The following is a 25,639-nucleotide window of genomic DNA, read 5'->3' as shown; positions in this document are numbered from 1 at the left end:
GAGATGGGATTAAAAAAATAGGTCACAGGGTTGTTGTGAGAATTAAATAAAGTAATATATCTAGAGTGTCAAGCAGTTACAACAATATTGTAATTAAGAAAAAATTTTCAGGAGGGAGACGCTTCAAAAATAGCTTTTTACAATGAATTCCACCCCTCTGTCTTGGGAGGAGAAGGAGAGGGGGGCTGGTTGGGGTTGGAAATAGGAATCCTATGGTGAAATGGAGACAAAAGAGAAATGGGTAAAAGGGGGTTAAGTTTGGGTAAGAAGAGATTTTTGTGCTTACTAAGGATTCTGGGCCTCAGAATATAAGTTTTATGTCTTTATATGTTTTAATTGAATAACCATATAACTTTTTTCAAACACTGTTCTTCCCCTTTCTTTTTCCATATAAACGTGTCTTGGAGATCCTATTCCGTTAGCACATACAGATCTACTTTTTGGTTTAACACCCAATAGTATTCTGGTGTAATGTTGCATATTTAGTGATCTTTCAGTCCTCTGTGATACTTTATAATTGCCCAAAATCAGTGTGTAGGAACCAACACTTCAGTGAACATTTTCGTCCTTATACATATGTGTGTATGGCCCTCTTTGTGAGCATAATTAAAATAAATTCCTAGCAGTGGCATTGATGAATTAAAGAATCTATTCATTTTGGATTCTGATAGGTATTGCTAAATACTCTGAAAGACCCCCCAACAGATTTACCCATGAAATGTATGGAGAGTGCCTACTGGCCCTCTTATCTAGCAGCTGTTACTGGGTATCAATATTTTAATTTTTACAAATCGGATGGGTTAAAAATGGTATCCTGCTTATTAATTGTGTGAAAGTGAGCATATTTTTCAAAAATGTTTTGGCCACTTAAAAAAAAATGCTTGCTTGCTTGCTTGTAGCCTTTATCATATAGAACTTACTCTTAATTTCAGTAGTTCAGTGGAAAGCACCAGGGATGGTACTTTTTTTTTTAAGTGGGAAATGGGGAGGAGGATTTATGGTCTGGTTGCTCACTAAAACTGCTTGCTGCCTCCCATTCTGAGATTCCTTAAGACAGGAGATTCTGTCTGTGTGTTCTCTTTAATCCTGCTTTTGATTGTATGAGTTCTTGTGTGTAAAACGCTCAGTCACGGTGCCTGACACTGTAGTCAGCGCCGCTTCCTCCTTTTTCTTCCCTCTCATTGTTCTCCCGCTCGACACCAGGCCTCGTGGGGGGCCGCCTCTCTGCTGTCTACCAGGGCTTCACAACACCTGACCTCCGAGTGGTCAGGGTCGCGGGGCAGGCCAGCAGTGTGCATCCCCCTTCAAATTGATGTTCTCTAAATATCCTGCAGTGATTAGAGAAGAGCTCCGCGGAAGTCTGCAGACTAAGGCCAAATTTTGGGCGTCTCTTGACCTTATCCTGCACTCTGCACAACAAAACCTTGACCACCGTCCAGAGAAGGAAAATATTTACTCCAGTTTGTTCCTGGGGTTTGATTCTCTTCCCCGGGGTAGTCTGTCCAGTCTCCGTTCCTGCCACACCGGGGTACTGGCGAGACCATTTCCCCCTACACACTCCCACTTGATGCTTAGTGTCCCTTCAGTCCAGTCTTGATGTCAACATGAACAAAGTAAGGGGACTGAATTGGGTTTAAACGAAACCTATTTGAATTTATGTTTTAGTGAATGTTCCCTCTCAAAGGTTTAGTCCACACTTAAAAGTGCTTAAAACAGCGCTTGCAACACATCCCTTTTGAACGTTCTCAGAGGTGACAAGCTTTATTCTTAGATGTTAAGATTTTTTCCCTGCGGTAGCTGAAGACTTTTTAAACCTCAGTGTAGTGATTGAAGCGGAATTAAAGTTATAACTATAAAGTAATGAGAGGAGCCCTTTTGAGGACCCTAAAAGTGGTCCAGATATAACAGTGTTCAAGAGCAGTGATTCCTAAATGCCACGCTATGAAGAAGACTTGGATTTTCTCCACTGGAGAATGCTCTGACATCATTTGTCTTTGAGTTTCAGGGGCTTTGTGGGCCCTCTGAAAATTTATCTGCAAACCCTTCCTGAATTTCTATAAAGGTCGTTTCATGTATTGGTTCTCAGATTTTGTTTTAAGGCCTTAGAGTCAGACTGTATCTTCAGCTTAGATGGGGGAGACTGGATTTTGAGGTTAGAAAGAGGCCAGTATGTATGTCTGTATGATACAGGAGGCCTGTTCAAATTTTGGCAGCTTTCTCACTTTACACGTCAGGTATTTAGGAACGCATGAAAGGGACTTTCTGTAGCTAAAGGAGAGGAACTGATGGACAGATCTAAAAGGAGCTTCCAGACAATGTTTCACCAAAAAATTAAAATCTGAGGGGAAAAAGGCAAGCATATTTGAGAATAATGCCAAACCGGAAGTGTTAATATACATTGTTTTCCAGATGGGTCTGTTCTGTTTCCTCTTAAATTGTACATACGAAAGCAGCTAGCCCAGTAGGTTCTCTGTGTATGTTAGTGACTACGCTTCTCAGCTTCAAAAATACTTCATGTTAATAGCATTTCCCCCCTTCTGAGGCTTTCAAGCTTTTTCATAAACTTGTCTTCTAACTCAGTATATCTTCAGCATACTGGAGTGCAAACCACAATGTCTGAAGACTGTTACCTCGTCTTCAAAATTTTGGTATTCTGTGCCTTTTCTTTTGAAAATACTTTAAAATGGAGGGAAGATCTTTCACATGAGCATAGTCTATATCCTGAATAAGCATAAAAAGCATCTATGTTTTAAAGCACCCCTGGATGATTCACACAGCCTTTTAGATTTAGAGAAGGCTGATAATTGAAAGGAAGGGTTGTGTTAACAGCAACAAATGTGGCAGAAGTGGAAATGTTGGTCTATTTTTGGATTTCCTCTGTGTTTGCTTTGAATTCATCTACTGATCTAATCTCTAACCGTCTATGTTCAGGATGCTGCCAGGCAATGCTGTGCTTGTCAGAATCGTCCAAACTCATCAAACTCATTTCAGGGAGAGAGCATTTCAGCACCCTGGAGGAAGATTTTTAAGGAATACAGGATTTTTGTAAAAATAGAAGGATGAATAGAGGTAGGGCAGTTACATAATTTTCCAGATGAAAAGGAAGCGCTGGCGGCTGTGGCCGCAGCTCTGACAGATGGAAGACCGAGAACCGGAGCCTGCTAAGAAGGGCATTCATTGTACCTCTGCTCTGTGGTACCTGAAGTTTACGTTCTGTTTTAGGGCGGCACTAGGTATATAGGCCCTGCTGGTACTGGGATAGTTGGCAGATTCAGATTCAGTAACATTCAAATCTTACTCAGACATATCTTTTTGAGTTTTGTGGTCTCTTTTCTTGTTTTACATTCTCACAACTCCCCAAACTGGCTTAAGTCAGTGAGCAATCCTCTCCCACCCGCTCTGTCCCACCGGAAGTACTTTCTAGTGGGGACTGAAGATACTGGACCAAGGAGGGGTCCTCAGTGACTTGGGTGCATGACTGGGCAGGTTACTCTGCCTGGTACCTGGGTGGTGTCTTCTTGGCAGAGCTCCTCCACCTGTCTGCTCAGGCTGAATTCAGATGAGGGGCATTTGCTTTCCTTCCCTGTTCCACCAGTGGGTGGCAAGGGTGGGTGGCAAGCTTTATCATGCAGCCCACAAAGCTCCTTAATCCCTAGAGCTGCAGGGATGGGACTGGGCCAGGTAGCATTAGAACTTCTGTCTTAACACTGAGATCCTGCTCCTTTGTCATCCCTCCTTGTCCAGCTTTCAGGCTGCCTGCCCTGTCCCCTCATGCTGTGACGTACTCTCCCTCTCGAGTTTCAGGTTCTCAGCTTGGCAAAAGCAGCTGGTGGAGATGGGGACAAGGGGGGAGGATCTAAAAGGAGTGCACAGATCTGAGGGAAGGTGGGAAGGCCCTGCCCTTTTCTAATAGAGAAGATTAGGGCCGAAACCAAAAGCTAGGAGAGAGGGAAGTGAGAGGTGGCTCTTAGAGGTTTCCCCTTGGTCTTTGGGAAGCGTGGGGTTGATGGTGAGGTTCCAAGAAGTGGGTCACACTCTTCTCCTGTCTGTACCCTCGCCCTCCCCTCACATTCTCTCAAGCCTGTAGGAAAGGACAGAGGACTGGGGGTGTGAGGACCCAGGGATCCCATGAGGGAGACTGATGGTGAATGTTTATAAGTTAATGGCAAGGAGAAGACACTGGGAGAGAAAAGAAACAAATTTTTATTGTGATCAGCTCCCAACATCACACAGAAAAGTAGAACTTCCATATTCCCAGGGCCGAGATGAAACAATTATCAAGATTTTTCTTGGACTTGCTTCCAGCATTTTTCCTTTGTCTTTTGTTTTGTTGCTTAAATATTTTTAAAGCAAATTCCAGGTATCATGTCATATATGTTTCAATATGCATCCCTAAAATATTTGGACACTTTTATTATATAAAACTATTATGCCATTATTAATAATATTACTCTTAATTTATAAAGATGGTTAAAATTCGGGTTGTTTTTTTTTTTTTAAGATTTTATTTATTTATTTGACAGAGAGATAGAGAGGGAGCACAAGTAGGCAGAGTGGCACGCAGAGGGAGAGGGAGAAGCAGGATCCCCGCTGAGCAAGGAGCCTGATGCGGGGCTCAATCCCAGCACCCTGGGATCATGACCTGAGCCGAAGGCAGACGCTTAACCGGCTGAGCCACCCAGGTGCCCCAAAATTCAGGTTTTTTAATTGAGATATAATTGACATTAATTTCAGGTGTATAACATAATGATTCAATATTTGTATATTTTGCAAAGTGATCACCACAATAAGTCCAGTTAACATCTGTCACGATACATAGCTTCAAGTTTCTTTTCTTTTTTTTTTTTAAAGATTTTATTTATTTATTCATGAGAGACAGAGAGAGAGAGAGAGAAGCAGGCTCCCAAGGAGCAGGGAGCCCGATGTGGGACTCGATCCCAGGACCCTGAGATCATGACCTGAGCTGAAGGCAGACACTTAACCATCTGAGCCACCCAGGCACCCCTGAAGTTTATTTTCTTATAATGAGAACTTTTAAGATCTGTCTTAGCAACTTTCAAATATGCAGTACCATGTTATTAACTGTAGTTACCACACCATACATTACAACCCCATGACTTATATATTTTATACCTGGAAGTTTGTACCTTTGACCCATTTTACTCACCTTCCACCTCTGGCAACCACCAATCTGCTCTCTGTATCTATGAGCTTGGTTTTTTTCTTGAAGTTTTATTTTAAACTGGATTAATCACTTTCAGATACGCTTTGTTGTTCTTGTTGTTGTTTTTAATAAAAGATACCAACTATAAAAAAATTCAGATTTGAGGCAGCTGGGTGGCTCAGTCAGTTAAGCATCTGCCTTCGGTTCAGGTCATGGTTCCAGGGTCCTGGGACTGAGCCCCGCATCGGCTCCCTGCTCAGCTGGGAGCCTGCTTCTCCCTCTGCCTTCCACCCTATGCTCTGTCTCTCCCTCTCTGTCTTTCAAATAAATGAATAAAAATCTTAAAAAGAAAATAAAAATAAATTTAAAAAAATTAAAAATTCAGATTTAAAATATGCTGAGGCTCAACGATGAAAGTGTAAAATGGAAATAACTTATAATTATGTAGTATTCCATGTGACTTTTAAGGGAATCACATCTACCTCCTTGGCTTCAGTTATGTCAAGTATTATTTGCATCCCAAATCTCTCTGAGCTTACTGCCTACTCAACATCTCTACTTCAAAGGCCCAAACAGCTCTCAGCATCTCCAAGCCAAACTCCTGGCCCCACTCCGACAGCCCCCAAACTCGTTTGCTAGTATTTCCTGAATATCACTGGATGGTAATACATCTTGTCTTTCCATAAGTTAAAAACTTACGAATCATCTTTGATACCTCCATCAACTTCAGTCCTATGGCCGGGCCAGCCAAAGACGGAGCCTTACCGATTTTACCTCATTTTCTTTCTCAAATATTTTATATTTCTCTTCTATTCATTACCCTCGCCGAAGCCACCAGAATTTTGATACTCTTGCAGTTCTTCTCCATATTGCGTTTGCTCTGTGCTCAGTTATGCCACTTTACACTGGGATGAGATCATCTCCTTATTATGTGTATCACTTGGATAATACAAATAGAGCTATTTATTAAAAGACTGGATAGATCGTGGGAAGTGATATATATTATAGTTGTAAAGGTTCAAAACACCAGTTTTTAAAACAATGGGATTTATGAAATTGAAAAATACAAAATAACTAAATTGGTCTAAATCAGCGTATTTCAGTTGCGTTTGTTATATGTTATTGAGAAAACCTTGATTTGTACAAGTCAGTAGTGACCAATGAGGATTCGAAACACTTAGTACCTGAAAATATACTTTAGCTCAACTGTCCTGGAAGCCTGAAAGAGGAGCATAAGGAAATTGTTTCAAAGCTGAGTTACTGAGAGTATCTCACAATTTGGCTAATTTCTTAATTTTGCAGGTGTAAAATTTAGAAAAAGTATGTGAAGTGGTTCCTCACGAGTTTCAGTCTTTTTGGGGGGAAAATATAATACTGCAGTGTTTAACAGCATCATTTTAAAAACTCGCAGGTGCCTTTGAATATTCAGTTTCAAGACAAATTTCTTGTTTTGTATGTTCTCAGATTCTCTGACACCAACTTGGCGTCGGTAGCTCAGTGGCTTCTGACGCTAACTATCCATCGTTTCCACAGGCCCCACAAATCATGTGCTCATTCCCACAAGACTGTGCGCCTCCCCTCCCTCACTTCATTCAGATGCCAGTTGCAAATACAATTTTCAGTACTTCCGACCAACTGGCTTTAAATTTGGGGGTTCCCACAGCCCCCCTCTTCAGGTTTGGCAATTTGCTTAGATGACTCTCAGAACTCAGGGTGCAAAAGACAAAGTGAGGTGAAGGTGCAGAGAATCCATGCCCTCTCCTCTCTGGTGCCCCACCTTTCCAGCACTTTGAGGAGGTCATCAACCTGTAAGCTCCCCAGACCCTGTTGTTTAGGGGTTTTTATGTAGGTTTTATTATTTGGGCATGTTTGATTAAATCGTTGGCTGTTGATGATTAGACTTCGCTTCCTGCTTCTCTTCTCCCTTGAGGGTGACGGTGAGGTGGGGCTGACAGTTCCAACCCCATCATCCTGGCTTGGCCTTTCAGGTGACCAGCCCTCATCCTGAAGCTCCCTAGGGGCAGAGGGAGAGGGGGAGAGAAAATCCTAAGCAGGCTCCACGCCCAACGCAGAGCCCAACATGGGGCTCGATCTCACAACCCTGAGATCTTGACCTGAGCCAAAATCAAGAGTCGGGCACTGACTGAGCCACCCAGGCACCCCTTTACTTTCTATTTTTAAAAAGAAATTCTTTTGGGGGAGCCTGGGTGGCTCAGTCATTAAGCGTCTGCCTTCAGCTCAGGTCATGATCCCAGGGTCCTGGGATCGAGCCCCGCATCGGGCTCCCTGCTCCGCGGGAAGCCTGCTTCTCCCTCTCCTACTCCCCCTGCTTGTGTTCCCTCTCTCACTGTGTCTCTCTCTGTCAAATAAATAAATAAAATCTTAAAAAAAAAGAAATTCTCTTGAAGTATGTTAAAGCAAATCCCAGATACAATGTGTTAAGAGCGTCTTAAAAAGTACAGTATTAATAATAGTTAAATGGATATTTGAAAACAAAACTGACGTTGGACATTGGTAGAATATCTGAAGCGTCTGTGCAGAACAGTTTGTAAGCCACTGCCTACCTGATTCTAGTCATAAAGGAGCCATGTGAAAATAGAGCTGAGTGCTTTAAAAAACTCTTCCCGTGGTCCTCAGTTTTTTTGATCCTGTATTAGGATTAGGGTTAGGAAGTAGGATTAGAGGGTCATCTTGGAGTTCCCCTTAAAATCATGAGATACCAAGATCATGCCAGCTTATTTGGTTTTTGCTGCTACTATTCTATTGTTATTTCAGGTATCGAAGTTAGGAAAGCACGATCTTAGTTTGTGCTTGAAAGAAATACCCTCGTGTACACCTTCCTAATTGCAGCATTTCTTCTAATAAAACCCAAGTTAGAGAGGATCTTTATTTTTCACAAGTGCTTTGAGAGACTACCTGGCCCAGCTTAGTGACAGAGCTTTGAAAGAAAAAATAACTTTATTATTGTATGATTTGTGTCTTAGTAAAATAAGGATTATTTGTTATTGTTTTTAAATGACATCAGTATTTTTTTAAGTTTTATTAAATCCAGTTGATTTTTCTGTTTTGAGTAAGCCCTCTGCCCAGTGTGGGGCTTGAACTCACAACCCTGGGATCAAGAGTCACGTGCATGCTCTATCGACTAAGCCAGCTAGGTGCCCCAGGACTATTTGTTTTTAAAGCCATTTCTGTATCTGATTTTTCAAATTAGTTTTTTTTTAATTTCAAATTTTTTTTGTTTTTGTTTTAAACACACACACATTTTTTTTTATTTGAGAGAGAGAGAGCATGAGCGGGGAAAGAGGGAGAGGGAGAAGCAGACTCCCCGCTGAGCAGGGAGCCCGATGCGGGCGGGGCTCGATCTCAGGACTGTGGGATCACGACCCGATCCGAAGGCAGACGCCCAACTGACTGAGCCGCCCAAGCACCCCTGATTCTTTTAGTTTTTTAAGTCTACAGAGAAGTTGCCATGGTGGGTAGGCCATGGTGGATTTTTCATTTAATTTTGAAACAGTTCAGTAATTTAAACACAGTTCAGTAATTTAAACAATATTCTGGGGAAGAGGGAATACTTGTTTTTGCCATCCAAAGATGAAAATCTGCTTCCTGCCTAACATTCAGACCCTGAAGCTGTCAGCGGCCAGATCTGACCCCTCTACCTTAGCTGGCATCATCTAATGTTCTTTCCAATCCAGTTATTTTAGCCTATAGAACAGTCTCTCGATCTATTTAGCTTTTTCTTCAATAGCTCTGTTTGGTATAATTATTGTTTATATAACTGGGATGAAACACATATACAGTTTGGGCTAGGAAAATTGATTTTAGAGGTAGCACCAGCTGTTCCCTTTCAGGCTGCTCTGCTGGCCTTGCTGAATCTTAGAGATGCTTGATAAAAGCAAGGAGGGAGGAACTTGGTGCTTGTCTCTGTGGATTCAGCTAGTAGAGATTATTTATCCATGCCAAAAAGATAAGTCTTTAATAGATGGCTTTTGTGTTTTGTTTTAGAATCACAAGAAGCTGATGAACAGCTGGTAGCAGAAGTGGTTGAAAAATGTTCATCGGAGACTTGTTCTAGAACCTCAGAAAATGAGGTAGCACAGCAGGCTGTTGATTCTTACACGGCCAAGGATTTCAAAGAACCTGAACACGAGAGTAGCAAAATTTCAGTAGTGAGGCCATTTTCAATAGAAACCAAGAATCCCACGGATATCCCAGCGGCTCTAGGAACAAAGGCCGCTTATGGCTGTGTAACTGTGGTCTCGGGCGAGGCTTTGCCCTCCAGCACACCAGAAGCCATCCTGGACAAGGCAATGACAGAAGGCACCATGGGGGTTGCACTGGAGGCTTCCACAGAAGCTGACCTAAAGGCTGGCAGCTCCTGTCCAGAGCCTGTTCCCAGCAGAAGCAAGCTAAGGAAACCCAAACCCGTGTCTCTGAGGAAGAAGACAATTGGTGAATTCTTAGAAACTGATACTGCCCTGGAGGGCACACCTCTCCCCCAGGCTTCCTATCAGTTCTGTCCCGATGAGATGGATGGGAACACAAATGCTTTGCTAGGAGGTGCCAGGATCCAGAAATCTCCCCCTGATATGAAGGAAACATCGCGCACTCCCAGCAGTGACACCAACGACTCAGGAGTTGAGCTGCTGGAGGAGTCAAGGAACTCACCTCTGAAACTAGAGTTTGATTTCACAGAAGATCTGGAAAATGTAGAGCCCAGGAAAGGCCTTCCAAGGAAGGTTGGCAGGAAACTGGGTAGCAAACTGCCTCCCAAGGTACAGAAAGATAGCATTAGTAAGCCGGTAGGCGCCAAAGGTGCGGACCAGCCTGCAGACCCCGCTGCACATAGTGCTCCTCCCTCCCAGGCATCTGCCAAGCTGGATCCCAGCCAGTGGGATCACCACAACTTCAGTCCCTTTGGGGGCCACTCAACTCTGCAGAACTCCCCCCCCCTCTCCTCTAAGGGCTCCTACCACTTTGACGAATCCATGGATCCCTTTAAACCAACTACAACGTTAGCAAGCAGTGACTTTTGTTCTCCCGCCGGTAATCATATTAATGAAATCTTAGAGTCACCCAAGAAGGCAAAGTCGCGTTTAATAACGTGAGTGACGACGGGCGCGGGTGTTGTGTTCTGTGTACTCTGAGTTTGGCAGCCGACTGCTCTCGTTTTGGCCAACTGAAGTTACCTTTGAGGTGCCGCAGGGCAGACACACAGCTCATAGCTTTGTGCAGCAGTCCTCACTATCTTGCCTAACTCTGGTGTAGGGTCAGAAACACCAGAGGCTTCCTTTTCAGGCGTCTGCCTTGTTTCTGAGTCCTCAGCTTATTCAAGCTCCACACCTTGGGTACTTTTCTCCTATTAAAAAAAAAAAAAAGAAAAAAGAATAGCGTACGATAGGTAGAGATTTGATGGTTTTCAGAAATCCTATCTGGGCTGTCAGGAATTAACTTTATCTACAGAATTCAAGTGTCAGTGCTAGCCACCACCTTCAGATTCTCTATGGATAAAACAAAAATTCCAAGCCTCCAGATTACCTGTCTAGTATCGGTAACATGTGCAGAATGGTCCCAAAAGGTCTTCTAGAAGTCTTTCACTTAAAACGGGAAGCTGTGATTTTTGTTGGAAACAAACCTACCGCTAAAAGTTGGTAAGAATTCTTACGTCCCCGTGTTTAGCTTCTGGCTCCATTAGGAAGGCAGTAAATGTCCAGTGAGAATTAAGAACATTTTGAACGTTCATGTAAATCTGACTGAATTAGTCTTTTGTTGTGTGTTGTCTCCCTCCTCCTCCCCTGCTCTCTGGGACCTCCATAACCACCTTTGCAAGGTCCTTGGTGTTCTCAGAGTGATCAAGCTGGATTCCGTGTAAAGTTTCAGTTTAAATTTGTTACAGGGTTACCTTTTCCCAGAACTTGGGTTGATGACAGTATATCCCTTTGTGACCCTGTGACATTTTACTAAAAATGAGATAATAGGGAAGGACCAATGACATGGAGGATGAAATGTGAAAAGGGAGGATGAGAAGTACCATTATTTCTAGCTGTTACCATAGATGAGTCAGGAAAGTAATGGTCCGCAGTACTGTGACCTGACAGAGCATGCTAGATGGCATGATGCATTATATTAGAAAAGTTTAAAGAGCAGACAGCATCAGGACCAAGAAGCTTGAGCCATGAGAAATCAGTTCCTCGGCAACCCCAGAATGTCCAAGGTGAATGAAATGTCAGCAGTAGTTCTTGATCTGTTCTTTGATTATATATGAGCAGTTAAGTGGTTGCTGGAAAATATTGATTGGGCATCCTCAGAGTGCTCTTCTGTGACTGAGGCTGGTTACCTTTCTCTAGTCAGTGCTTCGGGTATGTGTTGGCCCCGTCATTGCCTTGGTGCTTTATAATGTGGGATGTCCAAAATACGGGGTGCTTCTGGCTAGCAAGGTTGATAAGGAGTCATCGGGGGCCTCCCTACAGTTGTATGTCGAAGCCGTGTAGCCAGTGAATTCATGTTAGATCAGATTAAATCTGGACCAAAGGGAGGGGAGTTTATCCTACACTTAATTTGCAGTAGCAAGAAGTACCCTCTCAGATCCTGCCACTCTCACCCGGTGGCATTTTCCTCCTGTTCTGTTCTTGGTGAGTGAACTTCTTGATTTAATATACCTTACAGATTTTTTTTTCTAACTCTTACGCAATCAAAACTCTTGTCTCCTTGTTCTTTCTGTAAGAGAGGGTGCTCCACCTCTTGTGTAACTCTGGGGTTTTGTTTAGAAAATCCGTTCATCGGTAGGAAGGGCTGGAGGTGTACCTATGAAGGAGGATCAAGTGGAAAGTTTGAAGTTCTGTTAGCAGGTTACTTGTGGGGCTTTTTAAAAGATGCATGCAATTGGCATCTCAGATTCTTCTGTAAAATGGAGACATTGTACCATCTATGAGTGGTATTTTATGGCTCAAATAAGATAAATTATGTAAAATCACGGTAAGCTTCTTAGTGATACACACATACAGTAGTTATAATCTGATCCATTGTCAACTATTGTTGTATTCACACACTGCCTTTAATCTGGATGACGAGACATTTATGAGTAAATGTTCTCAGTAGTGAAATGTTGGTTTTATATATTGACAAATATTTGGAAGTTCACTTTTCATCTATAAAATTGAATATGAGGCATTTCTGAGTGTTTCTACTCCTCTTACTCTGTTAGAGAGAGGTTCCTGATAATCATTCACTCACCAATGATAACATTCATGAGTATGACATTTTTATTTGTATCCCACCTCATAGAAAGAATTTTGCAGCCTTTACATCTGCCAGACTACAGATAAATATTCCAGGCTTTACATGATTTTTTTCTCCATCTGTCTGTCTCTTTTCTGTCTCTAATTTTCTTGGTGCATCAGGACTACTGAACAAGTGAAATTTCTCTGTTTTCTGTTGTAAGTACTTCTGCTGTTTCTGTTTGTCCCTGGGACCGTTGGCAGTTCCTCTCCCCAGACCATCTCTCCATAGCATGTTGGCTTGTTTCTGAGTTTGACCTTCTGATGATTTTTTGCATTTCATTTGCCACTTCATGAGTCAGCTTAGCCTTGCAATTTGTACCTAAAGGAGTGGAGATCAGCCTTCCACCTTAGGTGCAAGAGCTTGCGCTCCCTGGCTTGGCACGCCTCACGTGGCACTTTGATAATGAGCGCTGGCTTGGCCCCGAGATCATCCCGACAGTGGTCTGAGGGACTGCTCTGCTGTTTTGGAAATAATTGACTTTTTTGATAGGATAAGGTTGCTGGCTTGGAGCAGGGGATACATTTTAGAGGCAACTCCAGTTTGGTGGTTTGGTAGCAGGGGGTGGCATTTAGTAAGAGCATTAGTAAAAGAAAAATCCAGACTAGATAGTGATCATGCACATTCTGGTAACTTAATATGCTCCTCCCTTCCCCCTCCCCCCAGAAGAAGAAGAAAAAGTTGTAAATTTATTTATTTTGGCAGAGTGGCTTTTTTACTGGGAATTTTAAGTTCATTAAAACAGAACAGAATCTGAACTAGTCTTCAGGTCATAAATTATGTGCCAGTTCCAATCTTTGCACAAATACATGACATTCGTTTTCCATCTTACTGCTTAATAGAAATGGTAACCATTTACACAAATATTTTTATTTTTGTACTTTCCGTTGACCATAGTTCTTCTCTGTTAGCACACAGGTCTGGAACTGTCTTATCAGACTTATGTGGTTTTTAGTGCAATAAAGAACTTTTTTAAAGAATCTGGTCCAGTGTGGTAATTTTTCTAATGAATTGTCACAGCCAAGTGAGTAAGGATCAGATGAACTGAATGTCTCTAGGTGCTAAGGGTACCTCTGAAAGGCTTGGTGGTGTGTAAGCAGAAACCGCAGGGGTCAGGGTACTGGTGTTAAACGTCCCACAGAAGCACGTGAGGAGGTCTTTTCAGAGAATGAGCTGAGCTCTAGTTCCTTGCTTGCCCTGTCTCCTGGGAGAAGATTCAGAGATGTGACAGGTGTTCCCCTCTCTAGTGTGTAGATGTAGAACGTGTGTGGTGCTGTATGCTTTGGCTTTTCTCTGCACACATTGCTTTCTCTGCTCCATCTCATAGCTTGGAAATTGTTAATGTGATTCCAAAATGGCCTGTTTTTGTTTTTTGTTTTTTGTTTTTTCCTTTCCAGGAGTGGCTGTAAGGTGAAGAAATATGAAACACAGTCTCTTGCTTTGGATGGCTGTTCTCAGGTGAGTCTCTGCCCATCACCAGAATGTCTCTTAGACCAAGGGTACCCCAAACTGGAGTTTGTATCCTCCTGGGGGGCATGGGGGAGCCAGGGGGGATTAATGAAGAGTTTCCAACAGGTGTCTTGAGTATCTGGCTTTGAGGAAACCAATTTCCAGACCCTTAATTTCCTAAAGTGACCTGAGAAGGCTCCTGAGAACAGGGAAGGCCCCTCACGTTAACCCTTTTCCCACTTCTATTGGGTAAAGTTTCCTCCCATTCTAAATCTTACTAAGATGCATTTTTACTGGGTATGAAATGTCTGGGACATCAGACAAAGGGCAGATTTGAAATATTGATGCATGTTTTAGAAAGTGATTGATTCTAATAACTGGATAACAATTTTTTTAAGTCAGATGGTTTTCCAATTCGTTGCTTTTAGCAAAGTAGGAGAACCTGAGTTACCACCTGATCGATCATTAAAAATTATCCTTGACACGCTGTTAAATGTCAATTATATCTAAGTAAAAAAATTATTTTTTTTTAAAGATTCTATGTATTTGAGAGAGAGAGCATGAGCCAGGGTAGGGACAGAGGGACAAACAGACTCCCCGCTGAGCAGGAATCCCCGAAGCAGGGCTCTATCCCAGGACCATGAGACCTTGACCTGAGCCAAAGTCAGATGCTTAACTGGCTGAGCCACCCAGGAGCCCCCCCAAAATAATTTTTGATGATAGAATTTTTTGGTACATAACTTGGAAAGGGGTTCCAAGAATCGAGAGACATATTTCTATTACAAAACTTTTTTCTCTTTCATCTATTTGTATAAGTAAGTTTAAATATCTAAGGCTTCTTATTGATTTATAATTATAAAAATGAAAAACAGGATTAAAATTCATATGGACCCTTGTTTCCTTCTAGCAATAAATATTTGTCCATGACTGTATGAATTGGGAAACATAAAAGAAACAAAAATCCAGACCTATTTGATTGAGACCCTTTTTAAAACTTTATTTCAGCATAACTGATTACAGAAATACATTCATTGGTTAATAAAATGCATTTTAAATTTAACTTATTTTACACAGTTTGGACCAACAACTTTTGGTATATGGCTGAAGATTAAAAAAAAAAATTTGCCCTCTCACTTATTTTTTCATCTGTTACAAATGTGTAAAGTATCCACTTTCAAATGCTGCTAGAGCAGGCAACAAGAACCATGAGAAATTTACCTTTGATTCAGAAAAATAGCACATATGACACTGCAAAAGTTTTAAGTAATTGGTACAACAAAATGTAATTGATACTTGTTTTTAGTATCAATTTTTGAATTTGATAGTACTTATCAAAAGTTGTAATAATTTTAGGATACATTGTGCATTAGTTATGTGCAATGATTAACTCTCCAGAAGAAAAACTGTTAATACTTGGAGACTTACGGTCATAGAAATTTTTTTTAATTTTAACTTTTTTAACTGAGAAAAATGATAGGGAGAACTTTAAATGACTTTCAAGTATAGAAATGCTTTATTTAAGAATAATTTCTTGGTGGAAGTAGAAGGGAAATACAAATTCAGAGGGGGAAAAGCAATGATGCAAATTTCTGACTTAAAATTATTAAAGAGTGTGTGTTCATGTTTGATTTTAAAGAGATGATAGAGCATCATCAAATCACTAGAGTAACTGGATTGAAGTAAGCAAGACAGTTTTTAAAGTATACCAGATTTTTTTTTATATTTATGCTGAAAAGTTTTTGGAAGTCACCTGAAAATACAAAGGGGTACATTGATATTCCAAAACATTGATATGAGCAAAATATTTGAAAACCACTGTGGACCACTTAAAATTCTTGCTTATAAATCTAGGCTAGAAAAGGTTAATTTTTCAGAGGTCATGTGTGAATAACAGAACTTAGGTTCTAGAAAGCATAGTATTCATGATTGAGAGACCCCAGCTTCCTCCTTGACTGGTACCAAAATCTGTGGTTAAGTGTTCTCGGACACCCGTGTGGGATGGTGTCTGAGACGTCGCCTTCCCCACTGTTGGTCCTCCTAAACGGTAGCCTCTGATCTGTTGCATTTCCCAGGATGAAGGAGCAGTGATCGCCCAGATTTCAGACATTTCTAATAGGGATGGCCACGCTACTGATGAGGAGAAACTGGCGTCCACTTCATCTGGTCAGAAATCATCTGGGGCCGAGGTGAAAGGTGAGCCAGAGGAAGACCTGGAGTACTTTGAATGTTCCAATGTTCCCGTGTCTACCATAAATCATGCGTTTTCATCCTCAGAAGCAGGTATGGAAGTATATGTTCATCTTTCTAATGTACTTAAGCCTAGAAATGCCTGAAAGCCTAATGCAGGAGGCGCTTTAAAGAGATTAGAGAATTGGGTCACTTGGAGGAGAGATCTGTGCTTTGCTTCTTTACCTAGAAAAGAGGCACAGGAGGGTGTCTTGTTGAAGTACCAGAGACATAGGGATGAGTGTGGCAGAATGCACAGGAGACGCTGACGTATGAGACTGCTTGAATTTTGAATAATTTATTTTATGGGACCACATCTCAAAATACAGTGGCCTATAGCCATGTTGTGGTTGTTGTTCAACTTAGAGAAATAACAGTAACACGGAGAGTGCCTTACCGTGTGCAGGCACAGTTGTAAGTGCTTGACATCTATTAATTGATTACTCCTTGATCGGTATTGTTTTTTTCCCCCATTTTTCAGAGAAGGACGGTGAGACAGAAGTTAAGTCAGTCAGCCAAGGTCACTTGACTAGCAAATGGTAGAACTAGGATTCGAACCTCAACAATCTGGTTTCACGGTCTTTTAACCGCAGTGCTAATGTGGGAAGAGATTGCTTTCATGACTAGAATATTATACATTTTCCTGCTCACCGATGTGGTAGATTGAAATTGACTAATATCCTGAAAAATCCTTAATGCTCTAGTAAAAGAACTAACTAGACTAACCTATGCTGAAGCTTCTCACTGTTGAACTTGTAAGAACATTCTAGAGCTGAGGCCCTTGTCCAGGTCCCAAGTTGTATCTGTGGCCTTAAACTTGACTTGTGAGATGTTTAGAAACCATGTTCCTGACTACCGTAAACATTATTAAAAACTCAGATTTTCAGCAATGTAAGTTGATTTGGGGACTTTTATACTCAGAATTTTAAAAATCACAACATGTCCTCAAACCAGGGAAGCAGGTGGAAGTCCAGACTTTGCAAGAGTTCTCTCCTCAGCCTCTCCCCACTGCCCACATCTCCATCTCCCATCTGTAGAGTAAAGGTGCCAGGCACTATTCCACGTTTCTTCCCAGGCCGCTTTCTGCTCTGACATCATCCCAGGGATGATCCTGAGTACTCTTGTACCTACATTATTTCTTACATTTAAAATGCCTTTCTTGGGGTGCCTGGGTGGCTCAGTCGTTAAGCGTCTGCCTTCTGCTCAGGTCATGATCCCAGGGTCCTGGGATCAAGCCCTGCATTGGGCTCCCTGCTCAGCGGGAAGCCTGCTTCTCCCTCACCCACTCCCCCTGCTTGTGTTCCCTCTCTCGCTGTGTCTCTCTTTGTCAAATAAATAAATAAAAATCTTAAAAAAAAATAAAATAAAATGCCTTTCTTTGCCATCTTCTATAAAAATTCTGTCTGTCCTTTCAGGTTTCTGTCAAAAGTGAGACTTGGCTTCCACACTATGTTCCCACTGCATTTCTTCTTACTACTCCTATTCCATGTATTTATTATAACAGGTGTCTCTGATAAATTTCTTGAGGGGCATGTAGATATTTGATGGATTATATTCTTCCTCACTAGAGGAAATTCCTCCAACGGAAATTTCTAGAGCTGGGGTTCTGTTAGCCACGGTGCTGTCCTCAGAGTTAGTGAAAAGCTAATGCTCCAGCTCCAGGGACTGATAGCCGTGTCCTGGGAGCAAGCAAAGGCTACGGTCATGCAGGGGTGGTAAGCGTTGTGGAGGTGGGAAAGGAGTTCTGGCTCTGTCAGGGGAATCAGACTCTCCGGGGAGAGTCACCTTTGCACCAGGTCTTGATAGATAGACACACAGATGTGCCCCAGGGAACGAGAATCTCTCCCAGGGGCGGGAAGGAACCTGCGGTGTTAGTAAATGCTCAGCAGTTCTCTGTGAATTCAGGACAAGTGGGAAAACAAGGTTGTACTGAGGAATCTGGACTTGATCCTGTCGGTAAAGGGGAGCCATTGAAGATTTGTACGCAGAGTGGTGATGGTCACATTTGTGTTTTAAATAATTCACTGTTGACAGTACACTAAAATAATAATTCGCTGTTGCTACATGGAGGATTGTAGCTTTAGAATTGTGGTTTTTTTCATATTTTAAAATTTTCTTCAATGAGTGCATATTCCTTTAATTAGAAAAAGCATAATTTTTTTTTTTTTTTAATGTTGCCTTTGGTGGTGGTAGACAAGTTTGAAAGCGTATGGGGAGGAGAATGAATTTAGTCTTTCGGGCATTGAAATTTAGAGCTTATTGTTTTATCTGCTACGTTAAATAGTCTGAGGGTACCCTTCTGGGCTGGAGTGTAAATTCACTCAGACCTGCTAATAAAAATAACATTCACATTGTGGTTTCCTCTTTCTGACATAGTCCCATGGTTGTAGTAACAACTTATTTACAAAACTTTTTACGGACACAAGGGGGCAGCCTTGCTGTTCTTTCCACCTGAAGATGGTGATTGTGTGTATAGCTGTCTAACGGCACAACTCCCCTTTCTTCTGAGTATTTCGGACTTTTAACACAGACAACACATCCATCAACAAAGTGCCGGTGCTCCTTTGAAAATCTGGAAATGCTGTTCTTGGGTTCATAGATGTCACTCTGGGCCTGCACTGGGGTCTCCAGAGTCTTCATCAGGAAAGACAGGAACTGACTTCTTGGGATAACTATAAAAATGACTCTCTGTGTTGTAGGTATAGAGAAAGAGACGTGCCAGAAGATGGAAAAAGATGGATCTGCCATGACCGTAAGTTCCTACACTTGTGGGGGGCAGGGGAAGTGTGGGGCTCAGGTTTTTTTTTTTTTCAGTATTTATTTTAAAGCCCACATTAATTCATTAACTAAATTGTAGTCAGTGTTTGGTGACGGGCTGAAATATAAATAAAAGTTTTTTCACTTGAGGAGCTCGTAGTCTATCCTGATATCTATCCAGTAGCCATCAGCCTCATGTGGCCACTGAGCACCTGATCTGTAGCTAGTCTGAATTGAGATGTCTTGTAAAAGTAAAATATAACTAGTCTTTAAAGACTTAGGACAAAAAAAAAAAAAAGGCAAATAAAATGTCTCAAACTTTTTATATTCATTACATGTCGAGATGATCCTATTTTAGATGTATTAGGTTAACTGAACTATATTATTAAAATTAATTTTGTGTGTCTTTTTACTTTTTAAATGGCTACCGAAACATTTTAAATTACCAGTGGCTTGCATTGTAATTCTTTTGAACAGCACTGGTAGTGGATACAAAATGGAAACTAATGAGACGGTATGAATGTTGTAATCCAATGTGTTCCGGGGGCTGTGGGAGCCAGGGCTGACCGCCTGCGCGGCAGGTGTTGGGGAGGCTGAATTTGAGCTCATTAAAAGCAAAATTATGTTATACTTTTTAGACTTAGAAAAATAGTACAAAGAATTCCTATAAATCTTTCACCCATATTCCTTGAATGTTAACATTTTATATAATCACAGTACAGTTATCAAGATCAGTGAACACTGGTACAGTATGATTATAACACTAAGCTAGAAGCCGTATTTGAATTGTGTCAGTTGTCCCAGTAACGTCCTCTTTCTGGTGCAGGATCCAGCTCAGGATCCCATGTTGCATTTAGTTCTCGGGTTCTCAGTCTCCTGTAATCTGTGATAGTTTTTCAGTCTTTGTCTTTCCTGACCTTGACACTTTTGAAGAATACAGGTCAGTGTTTTGTAGAATATCTTTCATTTTGGGTTCGTCCAGTGTTTCTGCTAATTAAATTCAGTTTATGCATTTTGGGCACAAAGCCATCAGAAGTGACCTTGTGGATCCCAGCTTGTCCCATTATTGGTGGAGTTAACTTTGATCACTTGGTTAAGGTGGTGTTGTCTTAGCTTCCGCCATTTGAACTTAGTTTGAAAGATAAAGCAGTGAAGGGTGTTCTGGGCAGCAGAGTTGGCCTGCACAAAGGCCAGGAGTGAGAAGCATGGGCTCTATGAGGAAGTGGAAGTGTTAGTCATCTCGTGTGAGAGGGTAGTCCACATATAGTAGCTGAGGGCCAGATCATCAGGGGCTAGTGACATGGTGCCAGGAGGTTTGAAATTTGTGGTAGAAGCAGTAGGGAACTATCGTGGGGTTTTAAGTAAGGAGCATCGTGATGGGTAAGAGTTCAAAGGATGGGGTGGAGGCTGAGAGAGATTTATCGGGTAGAACCATCACTGTTTGGTGACTTGGGAGATGTGCATGGTGGCTGGGGTGGAGTGGTGGTGAGAAAGTTGGTGAAAGCCACCCAAGGTTTCTTCCTTGAATGTCCAAGTGGTCAGTGTTACTGATAACCCGCCCCGCAAACCTGGGGTGCCCAGGGGCTTCTCCCTCCCCCTTATTCCCACAAGCAAAATCTACTGTTTCAAAGTCCGGAAACCATATATTGTAAACCCACCAATGTTTCTCCAGCCTGTGGCCACCACCAGTCTTTTTAAATATGGTGGTAGTTTCCTAACCAGTCTCCCTGTTTCTAGGCTGTTCTCTCATCCTTTTACATAAGCCAAGGTAATGTTTTAAACACCAAACTGATCTTGTTACTCTTTGCTTAACCCTCTTGGTTGGCTTCCCTTGTCTTTAGAATAAGTTCAGACTCTTCCGGCGGCGGATGTGGCTTTCTGCACTGGGACTCTGCCTTTCTCTCCAGCTTCCACTGTCTCCTCTCTCCCTCACACATCTGACTCTGAACCACATGGAAGTTCTTTCAGTTCTGTGAACCTACCCCTTGGAGTCACTTCTTGTTCTCCCTTCCTTCCTTCCAACACTGTAAGCTTGGTGAAGGTAGGGACCACGACTGTCTGTTTGCTGCTACTTCAGCACCTACCACAATAAATTCTGCTGAACACAGGAATCAGTAAAGTAAGAATACAGAAAGAGGAGCAGAATTGTAGAAGTTAATTTTTAGATCTGTGGCTTTGAGACATCTGTGGGACCAGTTTCTAAGTCCATATTTCCAGGAGGCAGTTCTAATAAGTACATAGCATGAGTTCAGTAAAAGTTGGCTTTATTTACAATTTTTTAAAAGATTGATTGATTTTTATTTTTTAAAAGATTTTATTTATTTATTTGAGAGAGAGAGAGCACAAGCAGAGGGAGGAGCAGAGGGACAAGCAGACTCCCTACTGAGCAGGGAGCCCCAGGTAGGGCTCAATCCCAGGACCCTAAAATCATGCCCTGAGCCAAAGTCAGATGCTTAACCGACTGAGCCACCCAGGCGCCCCAAAATTTATTTACTTATTTTAGAGAGAGAGTGTGTGCGAGGTGGGGAGAGGGAGAGAATCCTCAGACTCCCCGCTGAACGCGGAACCCAATGCGGGCCTAAATCCCCAGACCCAAGGTCACCACCAGAGCCAAAACCAAGAGTTGAAGGCTTAACTCATTAAGCCACCCAGGCACCCCAGCCCTTAAATCTATTAAAGCCAACCCAGGGGGTGCCTGGGTGACGCAGTGGGTTAAGCCTCTGACTCTTGGTTTCAGTTCAGGTCGTGATCTCAGGGTTGTGAGATCAAGCTCTGCATCGGACTCCGCGTTCAGCATAGAGTCTGCTTTAGACTCTCTCTCCCTTTCCCTCTGCCCTTCTCTCTCTCTAAAATAAATAAAATCTTTAAAAAATTTGAGGGTCTTTAGGACACAGGATAGTTGAAGCTATAGGATTAGATGAAGCTGTGATTGAAACATTCTTTACCTTAATCCACAGTAAAAATATGTTTTGCATCTTGACTAATATATATATGTATATATGAATGACACATCACAACATATGCACTTGTATTTTTATAAAACAAATTGCACAAAACAGTATCTACCTTTCTTCATGTGATTCACTCTGATATTTTTCTATTCTATTTCATTTTTTAAAAGATTTTATTTATTTGAGAGAGAGAGAGCAAGCATGAGAGAGCACGAGCAGGGGAAGAGGGAGGGGCAGAGTGAGAAACAGACTTCCCACTGAGCCGGGAGCCTGACTAAGGGCTCAATCCCAGAACCCTGGGATCAAGACCTGAGCCAAAAGCAGACGCTTAACTGACTGAGCCACCCAGGCACCTCTATTTCATTTTTTAAATTCCATTTCATTTTTTAATGCAGATTGCATGTCCCAGTAAATTGTTTTCAGGACTCACTGTTAGGCCAAGACACACAGTGATTCCCTAGAGGACACAGAATGAGCAAACGTGAAGGTAGATGGGTGAAGGGGTAGCCTGTGGAAACGTGGGCAGAAGGAAGACATACACAAAGCACATAGGGTCTCAGGAGCATTGTCCCCCCACAAGGGCCTCACACATTAGTGAATTTGTTTCTGGACAAAATCACTTTTTTGGGAGCCAGGTCACCTAATCCCAGCACAGCCACTCATGGGCCTGTCTCTCCTCATCTGTGGGAGGGAGGGATGCCTGCCACCCCCACCCACAATAGGCTGACATTACACACGCCGCTACCCAAAGAGCCTGCTCATGCACTTGGGGAAACCAGTTCCTTTGGAAGTTTTCTAAGTACTAAGGGAGCGCTTTCTTGTATTTTCAGTCTTTAAAAATAGCAAACGGATGATCGGGGCAGGTTGTGTCGAGTGGACCAAGCCTTGGTCTGCGCAGCTGCAGGTTCAGGTGGCTTCCCCAGCGTTGGGAACAGACTGGTTCAACTTCCGGATTCCCAACTTCTTCATCCATAAAATGAGAGCACCTGTTGGCCTCGTCCGGTGGTCATGAGGATGAAAGGCAGAGATAACGTCAAAAATGGGAGCTGCAGAGTGGTAGGCCACTGTCAGGTGGGGTGATGCTGCCAGGAAGAGGGTGGGAGAGTGAGCGAGAAAGAAAAGTGGGGAATACTTGTCTTTGGAGCTGGCTGCCAAAGAACATATCCTATGTTGTGATCTTTTAAAAGTAACCCCAGTGGAACTTCCTGAAATCAATGACTTTCTACTTCCTAGAATGTGGAATAGGCGTCACATAAGGAAATTGCAGTATTCAGAACATTGAATAAAGAAATCTGGTTCATCTAGCATTGACTTGTTTAAGCCTCTCTGTGTTTCTTGGAAGTGCATTCCTGTTGCAGCAGTTGGTGGTAGCCGGGGCGAAGTGACTAAGGCCAGAGTGCACTCACTGGTGGGCAGTGAGTCTCATCTTGCTTATCAGCTATTGGTCTGCAGCGTTTTTCAGTTAGTAGTCAATTTATTTTTTTAGGAAGGCTTAAACTTCTAAAAATTGAGTTCATTTGGTTTTTCCAAGGATGTCTCTGTTAGAGCTCAGTGGCTGGGGTGCTAGTACTCCAGTGGGTTCAAGGACAGAAGATGGGATGAGCTCCGCTTGCTGTGAGAGACTAACAGTGCTCATTTTCCCACTGCAAGGACATGAGCAGAGAGGTTTCCTTGGTGGCATCCGTGCTCACTGCCAGTCTGCAACAGACTGCATTGAGTTCCACTGTCTAGAGACAGGTCTTTCTTGGCCCTCAGTTGTGAATGCTTTGGGAATAGGGGAAAGGATTAGGGGATGTGAAACAGGATCCTTTGGAAGGCTGGGACTGACTGCTTAGGTTAGCATCTTTATTAAACATAATAGATTACCCAGCCCAGGATGAGATTGTCAGGTCAATTCTTTATGATGGTAGATTCCGTAGGCTTTCTGTGCTGTTGATAAGCAATATAAAGGACTAAAGAAGGTGAAAAGCTAAATCCTAGGATTCTTGAAAAAGGTGGCTAAAATAGGCCATGGCCGTAAATTCCTCATAAGAGCTGTTGCATTTTGCATTTAAGCCGTGAGGGGAGAGGCACGGGGCCAGGTGGAAGGGAGTGATCAGGGGAGGGCCGCAGGCCGCAGAGCCCACTCATCTGGATATATCTGCCCCCATCTAAGGTCTGATCACCTGCTTCCACTTGGAATGTTGCCTCTTCCAGATACATTAAGTTGTTGAGCAAGTGGGCAGACAACTCATGTATCCTCTCAACAAATGAATGAGATGCCGACTTCTAGAATAGACGTTGATGTTTTCCTTACTAAGAAAACTCTTTTTGGCTTATTTCCCAAAATCTTGCTAACTTGAGGGTCATGGGAGGCACAGAAGGGCTGTTTCTTAGAATTGATTTGACTTGGTGATTCTGGCTTCAACTAATAAAAACACAAAAGACTGATTTTAAAATGTATTAACTTAGAATCAGAAATTTAACAAAGTGAACCAAATGTGTCAGCTTGACCTAGGGTGTTACCTCCCTGTAGGCAAGTTACATGGGAACAAGAGTATGAGAAAGTTTCTTGAGGGAGAAGCATGGCAGAGGAAGTTAATGGGCTGATGACTCAGATGTCCAGAGGTTTATTCATTATCTACAAGAAACATTTCTGATGTCCTCCTTTCTGGCTCTGGAATCCTGGGGCAGTTCTGCTGGGTGCCTCTGACCTTACACAGGCTGCAGTCAAGGCATTGACCAGAGCTGCGGTCACCTCCAGGCTCAACTTGGGGTAGAGCCACTTCCAAGCTCACTCACGCGGCTGTCACCATGTCTCAGGTCCTCACTAGCTGTTGGCAGAGACATCAATTCCTTGCCACGTGGGCCTCTCCATAGAGAGTTCTTCACAATGTGGAAGCTGGAGTCTTTTTGTAAACTAATCTCAAAAGTGACATCCCATGGCTTTTACCATAGTCTCTTCAGAAGTGAGTCCCCAGGTCCAGCCTAGACTCAAGGGGAGGAGATTACATGAGAGGATGAGTACCAGGACGGTGGGGGTCATCGGGGGCTGTGTTTGAGGCTGCCCACAAGTGGCCTCTGGCTCTAGTGATAGATCTACCCCATGATAGAGAGTGTTTCTGGGGGGACTGTTGACTCCTGTCAGCAGGGTGGGCTGCCTTCCTCCAGATGCTGCTTGAAATGGGCGCTACCAGCTTGTGGCTTTCGCATTCCCCATTTCCCTGGCCTAAGCCAGGGTTTTCTGTATCAGGCCCTTCTACGTGAAGCTAAAGGCAAAATTATACGTGAATTTTTGAGCATTTTCTAGAGGAACAGTGAGTTGCAATCACCGTGAAAAGTTTAAAAACTACTGGTCTAAGCTGACTCTGGACTTTCTGTTCAGTCTTGGTTCAAACAAGATACCAGAGAGATTGGTTATACAGATTCTTAAGAGTGTTAAGATTATTGCCAGGTCCTTGGGCTGGCATTTTGGATGTTATTAGATCAGCTTTTTTCCTATTTACACAAAAAAGTTTACTTACACAGGTGGGAGGAAATAGCCCCAAAAATGCCTTTTAGGAAAGAGCAGAGAATGAAATCCCATGTTCATGTGAAAAAATCACTACCGTGGCTTTCTGGAACCTCAGTTTACTATAAAAGCAAGCTGCCGCATCAGAAGGGAACTGAAAACTTAACAGCAAGGAAGAATCAAAAAGAATCAAAAAAGTGAAAAGTGAAAGTGCAGGCATAGATCTGGCCACTTTGTACAGGGACCATTCATGGTGTCCACCTGACAGCATCACTGGGTCAGGGCTGGATGTCACTGCAGAGCAGCTGAAGTTCCTGGTGGCCC

At 42.5% G+C, this 25,639-nt stretch overlaps 1 protein-coding gene across 11 annotated transcripts in view; it reads left to right on the top strand.

Annotated features, from left to right (window-relative positions):
* The window catches only part of TACC1 (transforming acidic coiled-coil containing protein 1), a 116,477-nt gene that overhangs the window by 75,715 nt on the left and 15,123 nt on the right, over positions 1 to 25,639 (top strand). For 3 of the 11 annotated variants that reach the window (XM_078069589.1, XM_078069597.1, XM_078069598.1), the window contains 5 exons: positions 9,170 to 10,268; positions 12,565 to 12,600; positions 13,840 to 13,900; positions 15,964 to 16,171; positions 18,817 to 18,869. In XM_078069589.1, the coding sequence (XP_077925715.1) occupies positions 9,170 to 10,268; positions 12,565 to 12,600; positions 13,840 to 13,900; positions 15,964 to 16,171; positions 18,817 to 18,869 (1,457 nt within the window). The remainder of the gene's footprint in view (positions 1 to 9,169; positions 10,269 to 12,564; positions 12,601 to 13,839; positions 13,901 to 15,963; positions 16,172 to 18,816; positions 18,870 to 25,639) is intronic. The other 8 variants (XM_078069592.1, XM_078069594.1, XM_078069595.1 and 5 more) reach the window with 5 other exon arrangements.

The sequence above is a fragment of the Halichoerus grypus genome, chromosome 3 (genome assembly GCF_964656455.1).
Source record: "Halichoerus grypus chromosome 3, mHalGry1.hap1.1, whole genome shotgun sequence".
In the NCBI taxonomy this organism is placed as follows: Eukaryota; Metazoa; Chordata; class Mammalia; order Carnivora; family Phocidae; genus Halichoerus; species Halichoerus grypus.
The sequence above is the reverse complement of the archived record's forward strand: the minus strand, read 5'-3'. Positions and strand labels throughout refer to the sequence as shown.